Here is a 15,558-nt window from a genome sequence, read left to right on the forward strand (position 1 = left end):
AGAGATCCGAAATGGCGCAGATGTGTGGCCATTAACTCGGACCGAAGCATGGGGATCACGGTAGCAGTTGAGTATTCGTGCCCTCATTTTGTCCTGCAGGCCGAACCGTTGTAGGACCGCTTCGAGATAGGGCCAGTGCACCCGGTCAAAGGCCTTCTCGGCATCCACCGCCAGGAGGGCGTAGTCGGCCGGGAAGCGGGAGGCTTTCTCAATAAGATGTAGGACCCGTTTTGTGTGGTCGCTCGTTTGACGGCCTGGGATAAAGCCTGCCTGATCCGGATCTATGAGGTTCGGCAGGTGCGGCGCAATACGGGCCGCCAAGATCCCCGTGTACAACTTGAGGTCCACGTTTAGGAGGGAAATCGGTCGGTAGGAACCGCACTGTTTGCTATATTTCCCGGGTTTGGGGATCACCACTATTGCGGCGTCCAGCAAAGAAGGGGGCATCTCCCCGAACGTGTCAAACGAATTGAAGAGTCGTGTGAGTATGGGGGTGACCAATGGGCAGAATTGCTTATAGAACGTAGCCGTAAAGCCATCGGGGCCCTGGGACTTGCCCACTTTGAGCCTCGAGATGGCCGAAATCCCCTCCTCCGGCCGAATCGGCGATTCCAGCAGCACTGCCTGGGGTGTTGAAAGGCCTTCCACCCGTGCTTGTTCCAAATACGCGTCTAGCCCGCCACCGTCGAGTGGCTGCTCGTCATAGAGCCGGGCGTAAAAATCCCGAAACGTCGCGGCAATCTCCCCGTCGTCTGTTTGCAGGACCCCGTGGGAGTCCTCTATCGCCTTGACGCCCTTTCTCAGTCTGCGCTCCCTCAGGCAGCGGGCCAAGAGGCTACCACATTTATCACCTCCCACATAGTAGCTATGCCGGAGGCGTAGTGCTGCATACTCTGCCCTGTCGCGGTCCAGCGCTTCCAACTGCGCTCTCTGTGTTTTTAACAACCGCCAGACCCGCGGAGCCCCCGTACGGCTATGCATACGTTCTAGTTCCCTGACTTTCTGCGATAGCTCCATGCGTTTCACCTGTCTTTCTTTGTTTTCTGCCGCGGAGAGGGCTATAATGGCACCCCGAACCACCGCCTTCAGAGCAAGCCAACACGTAGGTAGGGCTGTGTCTCCGTTGTCATTGAATCAAAGGTATTCTTCAATGACCCCTTGTAGCTTTTTGACCACCACGGGGCGAAGCAGGAGTGTATCCCGCAACCGCCATTGGTGCATCCTCCTGCCCGTGGGCGGGAGCGTCAGCGTCATAACCACCGCTGCATGATCAGAGAGGGATGCCGCTAAGATCTCCACCTCCGAGGTCTCCCGACCGAGTGCTCGGGTGGCCAGAAAGTAGTCCAGGCGCGCATATGTGCCATGCGCACCTGAAGTGTGCGTATACTCCCGGGCCGAGGGAATGTATAACCGCCAGAGATCCACCATATCTAATTCCTGCAGCGCTGTGTGACCCGTCTGTGATAGAGCGCCTACCCGCCCCGTGCGGCGGGCAGAACGGTCCATCACGTTGTCGAAGACCAGGTTTAGGTCACCCCCGAGTAGTAACCTCCGGTCCGGGGAGGCCGACAATTACGTCAATGCCGTATGGAGGAAGTGTTCTGGTCTGTCATTGGGTGCGTAAATCGTGCCTGCTGTAAATGTGTAATCTCCCATATGGAATTGGTAAACCAGCAGCCTGCCCTGAATCTCTGCCACTTTACACATCGAGAGCCCTTTGAACTTCGGTGCGAGAAGTATCGCCACCCCCGCCCGTTTTGTGGAGTCACAGGAAAAGAACTGTATGGGGAATGACCTGGACTGCAGCCGGTGTGTGTCTTTCGTAAGTAAATGCGTTTCTTGGAGCAGGCATAGCTCCGCCCCTGACTGTGCAAGAAGGGAGATTATGGATCTACGTTTAATTGGATTGTTCAGGCCCCGGACATTGAGCGTAAGGATCTTAAGTGTTATTGGAGGCATTCCCACCTGTCAGCGAACGCTAGCTTGTGATATGTTATGTTATGGGGGGTTTTGTTAAGCGCTCAGCTACTCAAGCAGAGTGTCCCGGCGCTGTCAGACCCGTAACCAAAGAATTCCATCAGGAGAAGGTGAAACTTATTGGCCAAACAGCCATGTTTTGAGCTTTTTTCTAAAGGCCGTCAGACTCTCACTCTTTCTTAGGGATAATGGGAGGGCATTACAGGCCCGGGGCGCGAGATATTTGAAAGACCGTCCCCCGATCCGGGCACGCCTGATTGCTGGGACCGTGGTGAGAGATAGAGACGCGGAACGCAAGGCTCTAGCTGGCATATGAAGACCGATCCTCTTCCTCAGGTAGCGAGGGCCAGTGCCGTGAAGGGTCTTGAAAGCCAACGTGAGCGTCTTAAATTCAATGCGCCTCTGGATAGGCAGCCAATGAAGAGTTTGCAGCAGACCGGTTGCATGGGCGCGATGACCGAGACCAAAGATTGCCCGAGCGGCCGAATTCTGCACAATCTGCAGGCGCGATAGGAGAAACTTCGGAAGGCCCAGATACAGGACATTGGCGTAATCCAGCCTAGATCCTATCAGGGCCTGCACTGTTGTTTTCCTATGGGCGATGGAAAGAAGGGGAAGAAATTTTCTGAGCGTTTTTAAGACCCCGAAGCACTGACCGACCAGGCTCATAATCTGTGGTTTAAAGGTGAGAAGGGTATCCATCTTGACCCCGAGATTTTTTGCCACCAGTGCCGCATTAGAAGGGGGAAACATATCCGTCGGCCACCAGGATTTCCAACAAGTATCTGGGGGATAGCCAAAGAAGAGAACCTCGGATTTATCCGAGTTGCATTTGAGCTGATTATCTTGAAACCAGTTATATATATGCATCCCTGTGGTGGCCAAAGTGCGCCCAAGCCGTCCAACCACCGCCCTTCGAACCCGACACAGGAAAGAGAAGAGAAAGGAGGGAAGGAAATAGAAAAGAATGAAACCCCAACTAGCCCCGTGAGTCCTCCCTCCCCCTCCCCAACATTGTTAAGCAAACCAAGAGTCCATCTTCCAAGGAAGATCAGAATGTCCAAAGTCACTGAGGGTAACGTGGCGTACCAAATTGTCCCCTCTCCCCCGCCCACCCGCCCTCGTGCCCGCCAGCACAGCCCCAACGAGCTTAGAGGCATTATAAACTAAAAAGGAACTACATTATCACTTCCCTCAGGTAGTCACCCTCAAGGGGCTTCGCCCTTCTGAGCCAGCGATTCTGCCACCGAGGATATGGCATCTTGACGTCCCTGGGCGATCTCCTCGGGGGGCGGCCTCCGTCGTCTGGTACCCCTATGTCGCTGCTTCAGTTGGCTCCAGCCTGAGCCTCGGCCGCTGACTCTCTGAGAACTCGTTGCCTGTCCATCCTCCTCCTCCTTCGGGCAGTCAATGTCCAACAGCTTGCACGCCTCCGTCAGGGAGCGAAGCTGATACAGCCGGTCATTGTGCCGGAAGATAAGACGAAACGGGGGGCCCCAGGAGTATTTAATGTCCCGTTGACGGAGGACGTCCGTGACAGGGCAAAATGTTCTGCGTTTTTGTAGGGTCAGGGCGGATAGAGCACCGGGAGATGACCTTGAAAGGCGATGGGGTGCTGTGTCCTGGCCTTACGGAGGATCTCCTCCTTAGTGTTGTAGTCCTGGAGACAGACCAAAATGTCGGCAGGTAGGGCATTGTCCCGGTGCTGGGGGCCCACCCGATGGGCCCTGTCCAGGATGAGCGCAGTGCCAGCCGGCCTCCCCAGGATCTGGTTAAAGAGCTCTCGCGTGAAGGCGAAGATGTCCCCTGCTTCGGCGTTCCGTTTCACCCCCCCGGATGCGAATGTTGTGCCGCCTCGACCTGTTCTCCAAGTCTTCCAGGTGGGTTTGAATGTCCACCTGTTGGTCGTGGAGCCGTAGAAGATCCTGGTGTACCAGGGAGAGCTCCGTGTCTTGTGCATCCGCCCTGTCCTCTACCGCTTGTACTCTCTCTCCCAGACCATCCAGGTCCCTCCGTACCTCCCGTAGCTCCGCCGCGAGTTCCTGCCTCATGCCTTTGAGTTCCTCCCGCTGCTCTGCGAACAGCGACAGTAGGAATGCCTTGGTGATCGGTTCCGCTCCGTCGTCCCCGGTCCCCTTCGACTGCATCGCCTCAGAAGCGGTCGTCCGAGTTTCGGGAGCCGCCGCCGTCGCCCCCCCCTTGGGTCTTGGCAAACAGCTCCTGCAGCGACTTGCTCTGGGTCTTGTCTTTGCCTTTACCCCTCAGGGTTGCCATCGTTTGGTTGGGCTCACTGCTGTGTTGTCTCTCTAAGCGTGGCACCAGGAATCGGGCCGCAAACCGGCCAGGTAGGCCCCCGGAGTCTGTTCTCCGCAGCTTACTACCCGCCGCAGGCCCCGTCCGCCTCTAGAGAGATGTATGGCCCACCCTCGTGGTCGGCGCCAGTATCCCCCTCCGCTTGAAGAACCTGTTCCAGTATCAGTGTCCGTGGGCCTCTGCGCCTCTCTCCTGTGCAGCCGCTGTTGGGGGACAGGTATCTTCCGCTACCGCTCTCTGCTTCCTGGGGGTCTCTCCCACCTGTTGTGGGGTGACGCGGCAGTAGCCCCCGCCCGCCCCAGTCCCGCAGTCTTGTCCGTGGGGCCTGTCCGCTCCGTCCCCCGCCCGCCGGGCGCCTCCCGGCCCTTCCTCGTGCCGGGGGCTCGATTGTCGTGGGCCGCCCCCGCTGCCTCTGTGGATTGCGGACAATAAGCCTTCTCACCTCAGGGGGCCTGCAGTCACCCCGGCACCTCCGCTCTCGACTGTGGGCTCTCTGCCGCCGGCTCTCCCACCTCCAGGCCTTGATCTGCTGTCGTGTGCGGGCGTCGACCAGCCAGACAGGCCCCCCGCTCACCCCGGACGTCCACCAGCCAGACAGGCCCCCCGCTCTAATGTGGGTGCGTGGCCGCTGTCCCCGTCTGTGGGCACCTCAGCAGTCTCTTCACCAGTCCAGGCCGGCGCCGTGCCCTGCTAGGCCACAGGCGTTCCTGATTTCCAGCCGCCCCTGTGTCCTCCGAGTCTGTGCTGCTGTCGCGGACGCCCCGTCGCTGTGCCCGCTGAGGTGCGGCTCCGAGTCCTCTCGGCCCCGGAGGGTCGGCAGTGCGTCTATGCGCCGCCGGAACTGCCACGGGGGTCGCTCACCCCCGCCGATTTATCTTCACTTTAGGCCGGGGCTGCGACGCTCGTCCCTAGGCCGCGGCCGGCCGTCGACTTCCCCCGCCTGTGGAAGGTCACCACTGCTCAAGGGAGCGCTTGCGGGGTATCGACAGGCGCGCCTCGCTCTCGGGCGTCGCTGACAGTGCTATGTGCCGGAAACGGAGGAGGTAATTGGTCCCGTTTGGGCGCTTTTCTCGGGCGTGCCAGGGAGAGACAGAGAGATGCGTCTCACCTCGCCGCCATCTTGGCCACGCCCCCGCCGCCATCTTGGCCACGCCCCGACTGACACTGTTTAAACGATAACGCATTTCTGCTCCCCACACCGCTTCTCCAAAAGTCCATTTGGAATTGCCAGACCACTACGGCTGTAGTGAGTCGTCTACGAGCTGTATAGGCCGCTTGAATCCTTCAATTGTCAGTCTTTCCTCACTCACATTGGGGTAAGTGCTGTCCGGATATTCCCAATACATTTGAAATCCCTTCTTTCCCCTCCATCCAGTTTCCCCTTGACATCACAATCAATGTGTGACAGTTACCCCTTTTCTTCTCTCCTCACAATACCAGTACCCGGCCGGGTCCTCATGTGAGTATTTACTTCCCTTTCATTTTTCACGTGTGACACACCATTTTCACGAGGCTGCGCTATTGAACTAACAGGTACTTTCTACCACACACATCCTTCTCATTTTTCGCATTTGTGCCAGTACATGGGTCTTATGCTTTTCTTCTCGTTTCCTTCATAGATATCCCTACATCATTCAGTCCTGAAGAGACCCTACATTGATTAGAGGGTCGAAACACCGTCGACACATAGAAGAAGCTAACCATTACCCAGCGTGTATCGCTGTATACAGCTGCTGTTCACACTGAACATAATTGATAATGGTCGACTTGTATGAAATTGTGGAAACCTTGTAAATAATTATCACACTCTCACTTATGTTTTAGGTTCCCTTGTTTACTTGGGACACTATGCACAAATGTTTTTCAATGAATTTGGAACAATGTATATCTCTTTTTTTCTCCCCTGAAAACTTATAAATGGTGTTATATTAAATCATCAGTCTATGTGGTTTCTTCCCCCTCTGACATTAGTCGAACCCTACTTATCGCGATTGTGCATATTATTACAAATATAGTTTTTATTATTCCACAGGAACCATTGTTTTTCCTATTTAACGATTTACCCTGGTTCCTCAGTGGGTAGGGCCCTGTTCTGTCCTTTAAGTTTTGCTTAGAGGCACGAAACCTCAATAATTGGTTCATAAGGAAGAACAAGGCGTGTGCTGCATTTACAGAAATAGATAATTTCATACAGGTAGGCAATCACTCATTCAACTATTTTCAAAATATGAGTGAACTACATCTTCCCTTTCAAGCTCACCCTCTCTTTTTACTTGTTCTCACTTTTTGATCTTAAGAAATGTTCATGATTCGGAGGCTCCCTGCAAGTGTTCTGTCCATTGTATGGATTGTAAAAGGCTAGACTGTTAATCAGCTCACTGTACCACTCCTCCTCCACTTGGTTCAAACATCTAGCTACAATATCTAAGTTTACCATCAATAAATAACGGGTATGCCTTTTCTATAAATCAAACTCCAATCACCACATTACTGACTAGATAGAATATAGTTATATGCACAAGGGGGGCTAGGGCACTAATAAAGGTCCAGTACCTTTAATAGTGCCCTATCGCAGGGCCCGTAGGCCATTGTAGCGCCAGCCCGACAAAACGCATGCCCTATGTTGAAGCATGGCATCCACTCGGATGTGTGAGGGCACCAAGTAATTATCATATAGATTCCCCAGGGTTCCAACCTAGCTTTCTTGTTCTATGTTTTAGGAACAGTACCTCCTTGATTTATAAACAGAACATAGAACACATGCCATTATTTTAATAAATTATCTATTAGGCAAACCTCTAAGTGTTCCTGTTTTCCCAAATCAAAAGTATTCATAGAAGTTCATATATTCAAGATAAGAGGCATAATCTTCTACACTTTAACCAAGAGATTATAAATTGGCAAAATAATCTCTCCACACCATTTTCTTCTCTGAAATTTGGCAAAGGAAATCCCTTGGTATGAAAACGTTTTTGAGCCCATAAGAATTTCACTGTCAGAGAGGCAATTTTCCTAAGATCAAAATTACGCCAAAGGAAAGGGTAAATAAATTAAGTGAATATGATGCATCACGTGTAGCGCTACCGCCTATGTTATTTGTATTGTTACAGGAAACAGTACTTTAAGAAATTAGATGTACCTTGTGCCTTCAGAGTACTGTGTAGGTGATACTGATGTCAGGGATTTAGCTTATGCAGATGACACTCTACTTTAAAAAAAAAAAAAAAAAAATCCTGTTGTGCTGCATCTCGTGCTAGTGTTTGCATCTGAATATCAACGCAGCTGAAGTGTTTCCACCCTATTGTGCCATACTATCTGTATGATGTAGGTCTGAAATTGGACGGATAAAGCCTAGTTATAAAATATATTGCAACACTGGTGAAAACTCAATACATTGTTTATGTTGGAAAGGTAACCTCATGTTCCTGAGAGAGAAAACTGTTAATTTTGTCTTGGGGAGGAATTGTTTTTTATTGTGGTGGTGCACTATGTCATTTGCTGACCTATCCGTTCATTCCTGACAGGAATGGGAGTGGCTGGAATCCATGAGACTACATGTATGTCCATCATGAAATGTGATCTTGATATCCGTAAGGACCTGTACGCTAACATTTTGCTATCTGGAGGTACCACCATGTACCCAGGCATTGCTGACCGAATGCAGAAGGAGATCACAAGCCTTTCACCACAAACAATGAAGATTAAGGTAATTTCCAACAGCAGTACCACATGCAAGCAATAGAACCATTGTAATGAACAGGATTTGAGGCTGGTTTACTGTGTAGGTAACTTCCGGCTTGAAGTCATGATTGGCTCAGACCCTCCGACTACTAATACTAATACTAGTACGACTATGCATTATCAAACTGCACAGTGCGTCAAACCTATCAGCTGTAGCAGGAGAGCTAAATGCATGTAAGATTAAATTATTGGATACTTTTGTTAAATGTGAATCTCCACCATCCAGGTTCTCGGAGTACTTGACAAATGAAAACAGATTATAGGAATACCGAACATCACACACAGAGGAAAACAATATAATTTTAAGACAATTCCATAATCACTGATTAAGACCCAAAGCAATATAATTAAGGGCCAGATGTACTGACATTAGGAATACCAATTTCCTAATTGCGATTCGCTCTGAATCAGGATCTCTAATGTACAAAACTCTTTTGAGTATCATTAGCAAATCCTAGTGGGTCACAAATAGACCTACCCATGCATATAATTGAGGTAGGTCGCAATTTGCAACCCGTTAGGAATTGCAGCCATCACAAGGATGGCGGTCTGCTGAGGTCAGCACACCACCATGTCTTTGATTGCTTTTTAATAAAGCAGTCTTTTTTTAAAACGCAGCCTGTTTTCCGTCAAGGAAAACGGGATGCATTTAAAAAGAAAAAATGAAACTTTGCAGTTTCATTTTTTAAGAGCAGGCTGTTGGACCACAGCCTGCTCTTAAAAAATATTTGTTTTCCATTTTCAAAGAGGAAGGAGTCCTTTGGGGACCACTTCCTATTTGCGAATGAGTTACCACTTCCTTCAAAGAGTCAGTAAAATACGAATGTTTTGTGACCGTAATTCGGTCACAAAACATCATACATCCTATTTAGATTTGGTATTTGGAAGGGACACACTAAACATGCCCATATCAAATACCGAATCGCAATTTGTATTTTGTTCATATGTAAAAGCATTTTGATTGGCCGTTTCCGACAGCAAAAGTGCTTCGTACATGTGGCCCTACAGCTTCAATTATTCTATGAAAATGGGCAACAAGGTGGCCATTGTAAGGGCCCTCTGGAAATCAAACCCTAATTTAGGAGCCCTCTGAATATTGTATAGTCTCTACTATGGAATCAAAAACATGCCTTTGTTCCTACGTTAATGTAGAAGAGAAGCACTAAGTTTATGATTCAATGGTACCAGCACTACAAATGTCTTTATATGAAAGACACTGAATCTCCACCCAACCAACATTCTCAGGGAAGGAGGAGCATGTAAGTGCAGAATATATCATGACAAGGTGGGTGGTGTGAGAAGGTGGCCTGATATATGCTGTCCACTAGTTCTAGTGGGCACCTTGTATCAGTCCAAACAACCTCTTTTGTTAAAGACAACCTTTATTGAAAGCTATCCTAGTGGTAGCTATGGAGAGCAGCCTTCAGGCTAAGTCTTGAAGGAATGTAAAGCAGCTTGTTTTACCAGTCTATAATCTCATGAATGATCAAATGAAAGGACAACCACACCAGGTATATATTTAAAATATATGCATTTAGGTTAACACAAACCCCTCTAGTCTCTTTATGAGACTGGAGTTTGAAGTACTTAAGTTACAAGATAGCAATCATCAGTAATAGCACAAATACACGTTTGGACCCTAGGGGCGTTCCAAACCATATACCAAAAAAGTGGTATAAGAACCACGACTGGAATAGACACTAGGCCTATAGCCTGTAGAATCGCTGGGACTCCAAGGAACCACCCAAGGTAGTGACACAGGGGACCCACGGGGACTGTATGCAGTGTGTAAACACAACCGCGGGTTCCCGTTATCTTCTATGGGCAATGTCGAGGTTGGAAATTTAAAGGGATACTATGTATGTTTTTAGGGACACTTCTAATAGAGTCAGGACCAAACCCTTTTGGACTTAAGAAGTTCTAGGGCTAGCACCCACGTGAGCACCAGAGTACTCGAGTTACCTCACCCAGGGAAGCCGGGTGCATAGGTGTCTTTTGGTGTCGGGTCGCGTCGTCGATTTCAATGGCAGCCAGCAAAGAACTGCTGTAGGGAACCTGAAAGCAGAGGGGACAGAATCTGGGTCACTAGCCAGTGACCGAGGGCAGGATGGACCAATGCCCACAGATGTCGGGTGCTTCAGGTGAGTTGATGGGTGTCTTGACTCTTCAGCCACGAGGTCCAGGAGGCGTCGACGGAGTCCACGAGCCGAATTTGAGCTCTCCCACAAAGTCTGTCGAGTGCTGCGGTATAGACGACCAGAATGGACCCAACAAGCCTTGGCAGCGGCAAGTCACTGGAATTCAGAGAATGGACTGCAGTGCAGACCAACAAGGTCTGAGGGACTCACCCAGCAAGGGTAAGTCAGGGCACATCTGGAGCAACCAGGAAAGCCCAAGCAGAAAAGGAGTTGCCTTCGTGGGGACCTGTTAGCCAACGGGCTAGTGATCACGAAGGAGCCTCGAGCAGTCGTTCTTGAAACTGGCCCACTGGTCACTCATGGAGTGGAGGCCAACAATCTTCGGTAGAGGAGGTGCTCAAGGCTGGGGCTACTCGGAGCCCAAAGCACAACTTCGAGGAGGACCAGGAAGATGCTGTTGCTGCAAAAGATCACGGTGTTGAGGGGTCATGGTTCCACATCACCCACGATAGCCACGGGCCTCAGCTTTGCTGTGGACTCAGGGTAGCCTCAGAGAAGTCTGGAAATCCACCTCTGGTGATGCAAAGACTTCGGCGTCCGGCAGGAGCTTCAGCGATGCAGACTGGTCAGTTGCTTCTTTGGTGCCTGCCAAGCAGGGGAGCCACTTCTTGACCCCAAGGGAGATTTCTTCAGTCTTCTAGTTAAAGTAGAACGTCAAAGGTCCAGGATATATGTTGCAGAGTTTCGTCCAGGGTAATCTAAAGTCCTAGGGACTGGATTCCTATACTTATAGTAAGTTTAGGGGATGGACTAACTCTAAGGCCCCACCTATGGGTGGGCTTGGAAAGAGGGGTGGTTACACCCATTTCCTTTGTCCAGTTTCACACCAGAGCAGGGGCAGGTAGCCCCTGCAACCGGTTTGAACTGCACTATGCACAGGGACACCAAGTGTGCCCCCAGTGCAGGACTTCAAAGCACCAGAGAGTGCTCCCGCCCAGCCCCAATACACATCTGCCTGTCTGGGGAGGTGGTTACACCTCCCCTTGATATGAAACCTATTGTCCAGGCCTCCCCTGCTGGAGTTTTGGTCAGCAGCAGGAGGCCAGACCAGTGTCTGTGGCAGAGGCATCCATTTTGTGATGCCAGGGCTCAGGAAAGTCCTACCGGGTTTAGCCAGTGTGAACATGTCTCTCCCTCTAGAAGGGTGGAATGCTAGCCCCGCCGCCAGAATTGGCAGGGGGGGTAGTATTCCAAAGCGTTTGACACCAAACACAACATGTTTTGATGCAGCCATTCCAAAGGTGGCATTTACCGTGAGGTTATAATGCACTTAAGAGTATATGGTATGGCTGGATCACAGAACAGCTATAAGGAAGGATTTCCGAAAGCTGCAGAGGGGCTCAGCTCATCCTTGGGCACCCTCTCACACAAAACCAAGCACTCTGCCTTCAGGATTGTCAAGGCCTGCCATAGGAGTGGCTTATAGGTTTATATGTGTCTGTATAATGGTAGTGATATAGGTAGCCTATACCACGATAAAGGGTGCAAGCACACCCTTGCCCAGGCTGCAGTACCAGACCTGCGATGTCATTTTGGAGTGCTTCCCAGGGGTGGCATAATACATGCTGCAGCCCCTGGTAGTCCTCTGAGGTACCTATGCCCTAGGTACATAGTATACCATATACTAGGGGCTTATAAGGCACTCCAGAATCCAATTAGATATGTACCTAATGTACATGGAAACCATTTTAGAGAGGAAGCAGCTAGGCTGTGGTCCTGATTAGCAGGACCACAGCCAGACTAAGGTCGAAAAACAGTGAAACACCAGCAAAAAGTGGGGGTACCCATGTAAAGCAGATCCTACTCTCCTACAGGTGGTGCACAAAAAAAAAATCAATGTCTTGTTGCCTCGTGGGTTGACCACGAAGGTAGGGGTCTAGAAAGCCACAACACACTGGCAAAACTATTCCTTATAACTCCCAGTTATCAGAGTTAAAAGATCTATAAACGTCTTACAAGTCTACAATCTACAGAGCAAAAAAACTATTGCCTGTCCCTCAAGCTTAATGAGGCTGGTAATAGCTTAGAAGAAAGATTTTCCCAAAAATCTCATTAACCGTACAGCCCAGGCTATGTCAGCAGACTCTCCACGCCAAAGATTGGTGCAAGGTGATACAGAACTATTTTCATTCTAAATTCATGCACAGCAAACTACTCCAATTATTGACAAAAGAAGAGAAGTGGGCTTAAGAGAAGGAAGAGTTACCTTAATCTTGACCCACGTGTGCTTTGCCAATATCTTGCCCTGAACTGCAATGCCATCCTAAATCCAGCTTCAAGATGCAGATGAATGAGTGAATAAGAGTGAGAGAGAGCAAGAGGGAGAGATGTAGACAGAAAGGTGTGGGCATGCATCACAGTACCACAGACAGAGGCCTAGGTTCTGCCTGCACTGCAAGAAATGCCTTCTGATTGCTCCTCCTCTTAGTGTAAATGATGATGAAGAAAAGATTAATGAAGATGGCAAACATTTATCATTAGTAGAAACAGTATTGCCATGTGCTGGCAGGATAATGTCTAACTGAAGACCCAAGTATATCTTTCACATCGCTATGACCTGTAGCTAAGGTTAGTACTCAAGAGGGAGAATAGGATCCGGAAAATGCTCTCGGTCCACCTCTGTCCAAAGATTGTGGTTGTACATGTTCATATAATTCTTCTGTTTTTCTTACACAGATCATTACCCCACCTGAGCGCAAGTACTCGGTCTGGATTGGTGGCTCCATCCTGGCCTCCCTCTCCAACTTCCAGCAGATGTGGATCAGCAAGCAGGAGTACGATGAGTCCGGCCCTTCCATCGTCCACCGCAAATGCTTCTAAGTGGACTCTCCATAAAGTTGCAGTGAAACAAACGCCAAAGCAACCATAGACAAGGCTTTTTATAATTTTTTATACCTTGCATTTTTATAAGTTTAGTCGAGATTTAAAACATTTTCGAGCATTAGAGGAAAGAGGAGATGATACTCTACTCTTGTAAAAAGTTTCTCCATATAGAATCCATGCAGGATCTATTGTACAACCATGCCTTTCCAAAAGAAAGACTACATCATGCCAGTGTTCCTAGGTTTAAAATGCCTTTTTGAACCATGAGAAAAGACACCTGAGGCACCTATTGGCAGTCAATGTGGTTGTAAATGCATCTCGTTCTGGTTTAATAAATCTGTGTTCACATTACCAGCTTTTATATCATCTTTGCAGAGTTCAGTTGGCGTGGATGTTGGCTTGTCCTCTTTTCTGGGGACATCTTGTACAATATTGGAATCCATGATCCTGGCCAGAGTCTGCCATACAGAGAATAGGCCGTAAAGCCTGAATACCTTTGTGGGCGGCGCTGTTTTTCATCGAAGTGCCCACAACACAGTGTTTCACTGAGATCAAGCAAAACCTGAGAGTTTTCTTGGCTGGTTCAACTAAAAAGAATAAAAAAAGTTTGATAGCCGTTTGTTTTTAATAGAAAATAAAGGTACGAATTTTGGAGGGTTTTTGGGGTGTCAAATTATATATTTGCTGACTGATTGCAGGTAGTTAATCTGAATAACCTAAGTGTAATAGAGACAGCAGTCTAGTAGCTGGGGAGGGCGGAGCCAGAGGGTCAAGGGGAAGAGGAGGGGACACGAGGGGATACGGCAGTTAGGATAGGGACAGCGTGGGCAGCGGCTGTATTAATAAAACTCCCAAGGTTAATGAAAAGTCCACGACGTGTCTGTGGTTCTTATGTAGCGCGATGCTACAACTGGCGACGAGGGTGGGATGAGCCAAGCCCCACTGACCACAGAACTGTCGAGGTCGTGCAGAGCCGAGCACGTCGAAGCGCGATTCACGTGTGGCTGGGAGGACGCTGATGACTGCAGAAGTCGGGAGCCCACCCCGACCCTGTCTTGTGCCCAGGAGTGGAACGAGGAGTGTTCCGACACTGGAGACGCTGTCCCTGAGGGTCTGCTAGTGAGCGCGGTTGAGCGCGCTGAAGTGGAGCTGGAAAGCTCTCCGGATGCCGGCAAACCTCACGCTTGATGCGTGAGCTTTGGCACGCTGTCGCGAGGAAGATCGCGGGAGGCTGCAGACGAAAGCGGGAGCCCACCCCGACCTCACCTGAGTGGTCGCTGCGAGGGAGGAGCAGAATTTGAGGTGTACCACCTGCCACAGATGCCCGCTGGTGAGTCCAGAATGATGAGGGCTGAATGAGTTACGAGAAGAAGCCTTGTGTGTCTGCAGTGACGGCGGCCTTCTTGGAGTCAGGCAGGCTCTCGAGACAGATCCCTTGATTTTCGGAGAGCGGCCATCTTGGAGTCAGGCACACAGGAGCCTAAACAAGCATTGGCGAGAGCAAGTAAGCAAGCATTGGCTAATGCAACAAACAAGCACTGGCAAGAGGACATAAACAAGCATTGGCAAGTGGACAATAAGTAAGCATTGATGAGAGCAAGCAAGCATTGGCAAGTACAAACAAGCAAGCAGTGATATGAAGACATAAACAAGCATTGGCAAGTGGAAAATAAACAAGCATTGACGAGAGCAAGCAAGCATTGGCAAGTGCAACAAACAAGCATTGATATGAAGAAATAAACAAGCATTGGCAAGAGGAACATAAACAAGCATTGACAAGAGCCAGCAAGCATTGGCAAGCACAAACAAGTAAGCATCGATAAGGAGACATCGGCGAGAGCCCATCAAGAAACAAGACTCATAGAGGGAGCGGAAAGAGGACGACGACGCGATGGCAACTTCACCACAACGGACGCCCCTGGTTGCGGGAGGATCACACCTGCGAGCTCCGGAATGTCTGACCGTGACCCCTGGAGGGAGCATGGGCCCCAAGTGGCAAGAATGGTTGGAGGACTTTGAAGACTATATTGAGGGATCCAAGGTGACGGAAGACAAAGAAAAGTTAATTGCTCTCCGCAACCTCGCAGGCCGAGAAATAAGCAAAATAATAAAGGATCTTCCGCCTGCTGAAACAGGGACATATGACAAAGTACGTGATGCACTAAACAAAAAATTTCTTCACAAAAGAAATGTAGATTATGAGCGCCACACATTCCATCAAGCACGCCAAGGAAAGGAGGAGGCGATGGGTGCATTCATCACGAGGCTGCGACGACTGTCGAGATACTGCGAGTTCGAAACTTTCTCGCCTGACGCTGCCATCAAATCGCAAATTATAACAGGTTGTCACTCAGAGACACTCAGGCGACGGTTATTGAGGAAACCCCATGAATTAGAGGAGATTGAAGAAATGACCCGCATTTATGATCAAGCGGAGGAACACGCTGCCACCATTGAAACAGGTCACAACGTCAGCCATGAGCAAGCGCATCGAGTTCAAGAACGC

General features: G+C 49.8%; 1 protein-coding gene across 2 annotated transcripts in view; it reads left to right on the forward strand.

The window, feature by feature from the left end:
• LOC146796537 (actin, cytoplasmic 1) overlaps window positions 1-13,406 on the forward strand; it is a 70,390-nt gene extending 56,984 nt beyond the window's left edge. For both annotated transcript variants that reach the window (XM_085629158.1, XM_085629157.1), the window contains 2 exons: window positions 7,815-7,996; window positions 12,906-13,406. In XM_085629158.1, the coding sequence (XP_085485284.1) occupies window positions 7,815-7,996; window positions 12,906-13,049 (326 nt within the window). In that variant the 3' untranslated portion in view covers window positions 13,050-13,406. The remainder of the gene's footprint in view (window positions 1-7,814; window positions 7,997-12,905) is intronic.
• The last annotated feature ends 2,152 nt before the right edge of the window (window positions 13,407-15,558 follow it).

Source organism: Triturus cristatus, chromosome 10 (genome assembly GCF_964204655.1).
Source record: "Triturus cristatus chromosome 10, aTriCri1.1, whole genome shotgun sequence".
Classification (NCBI taxonomy): domain Eukaryota; kingdom Metazoa; phylum Chordata; class Amphibia; order Caudata; family Salamandridae; genus Triturus; species Triturus cristatus.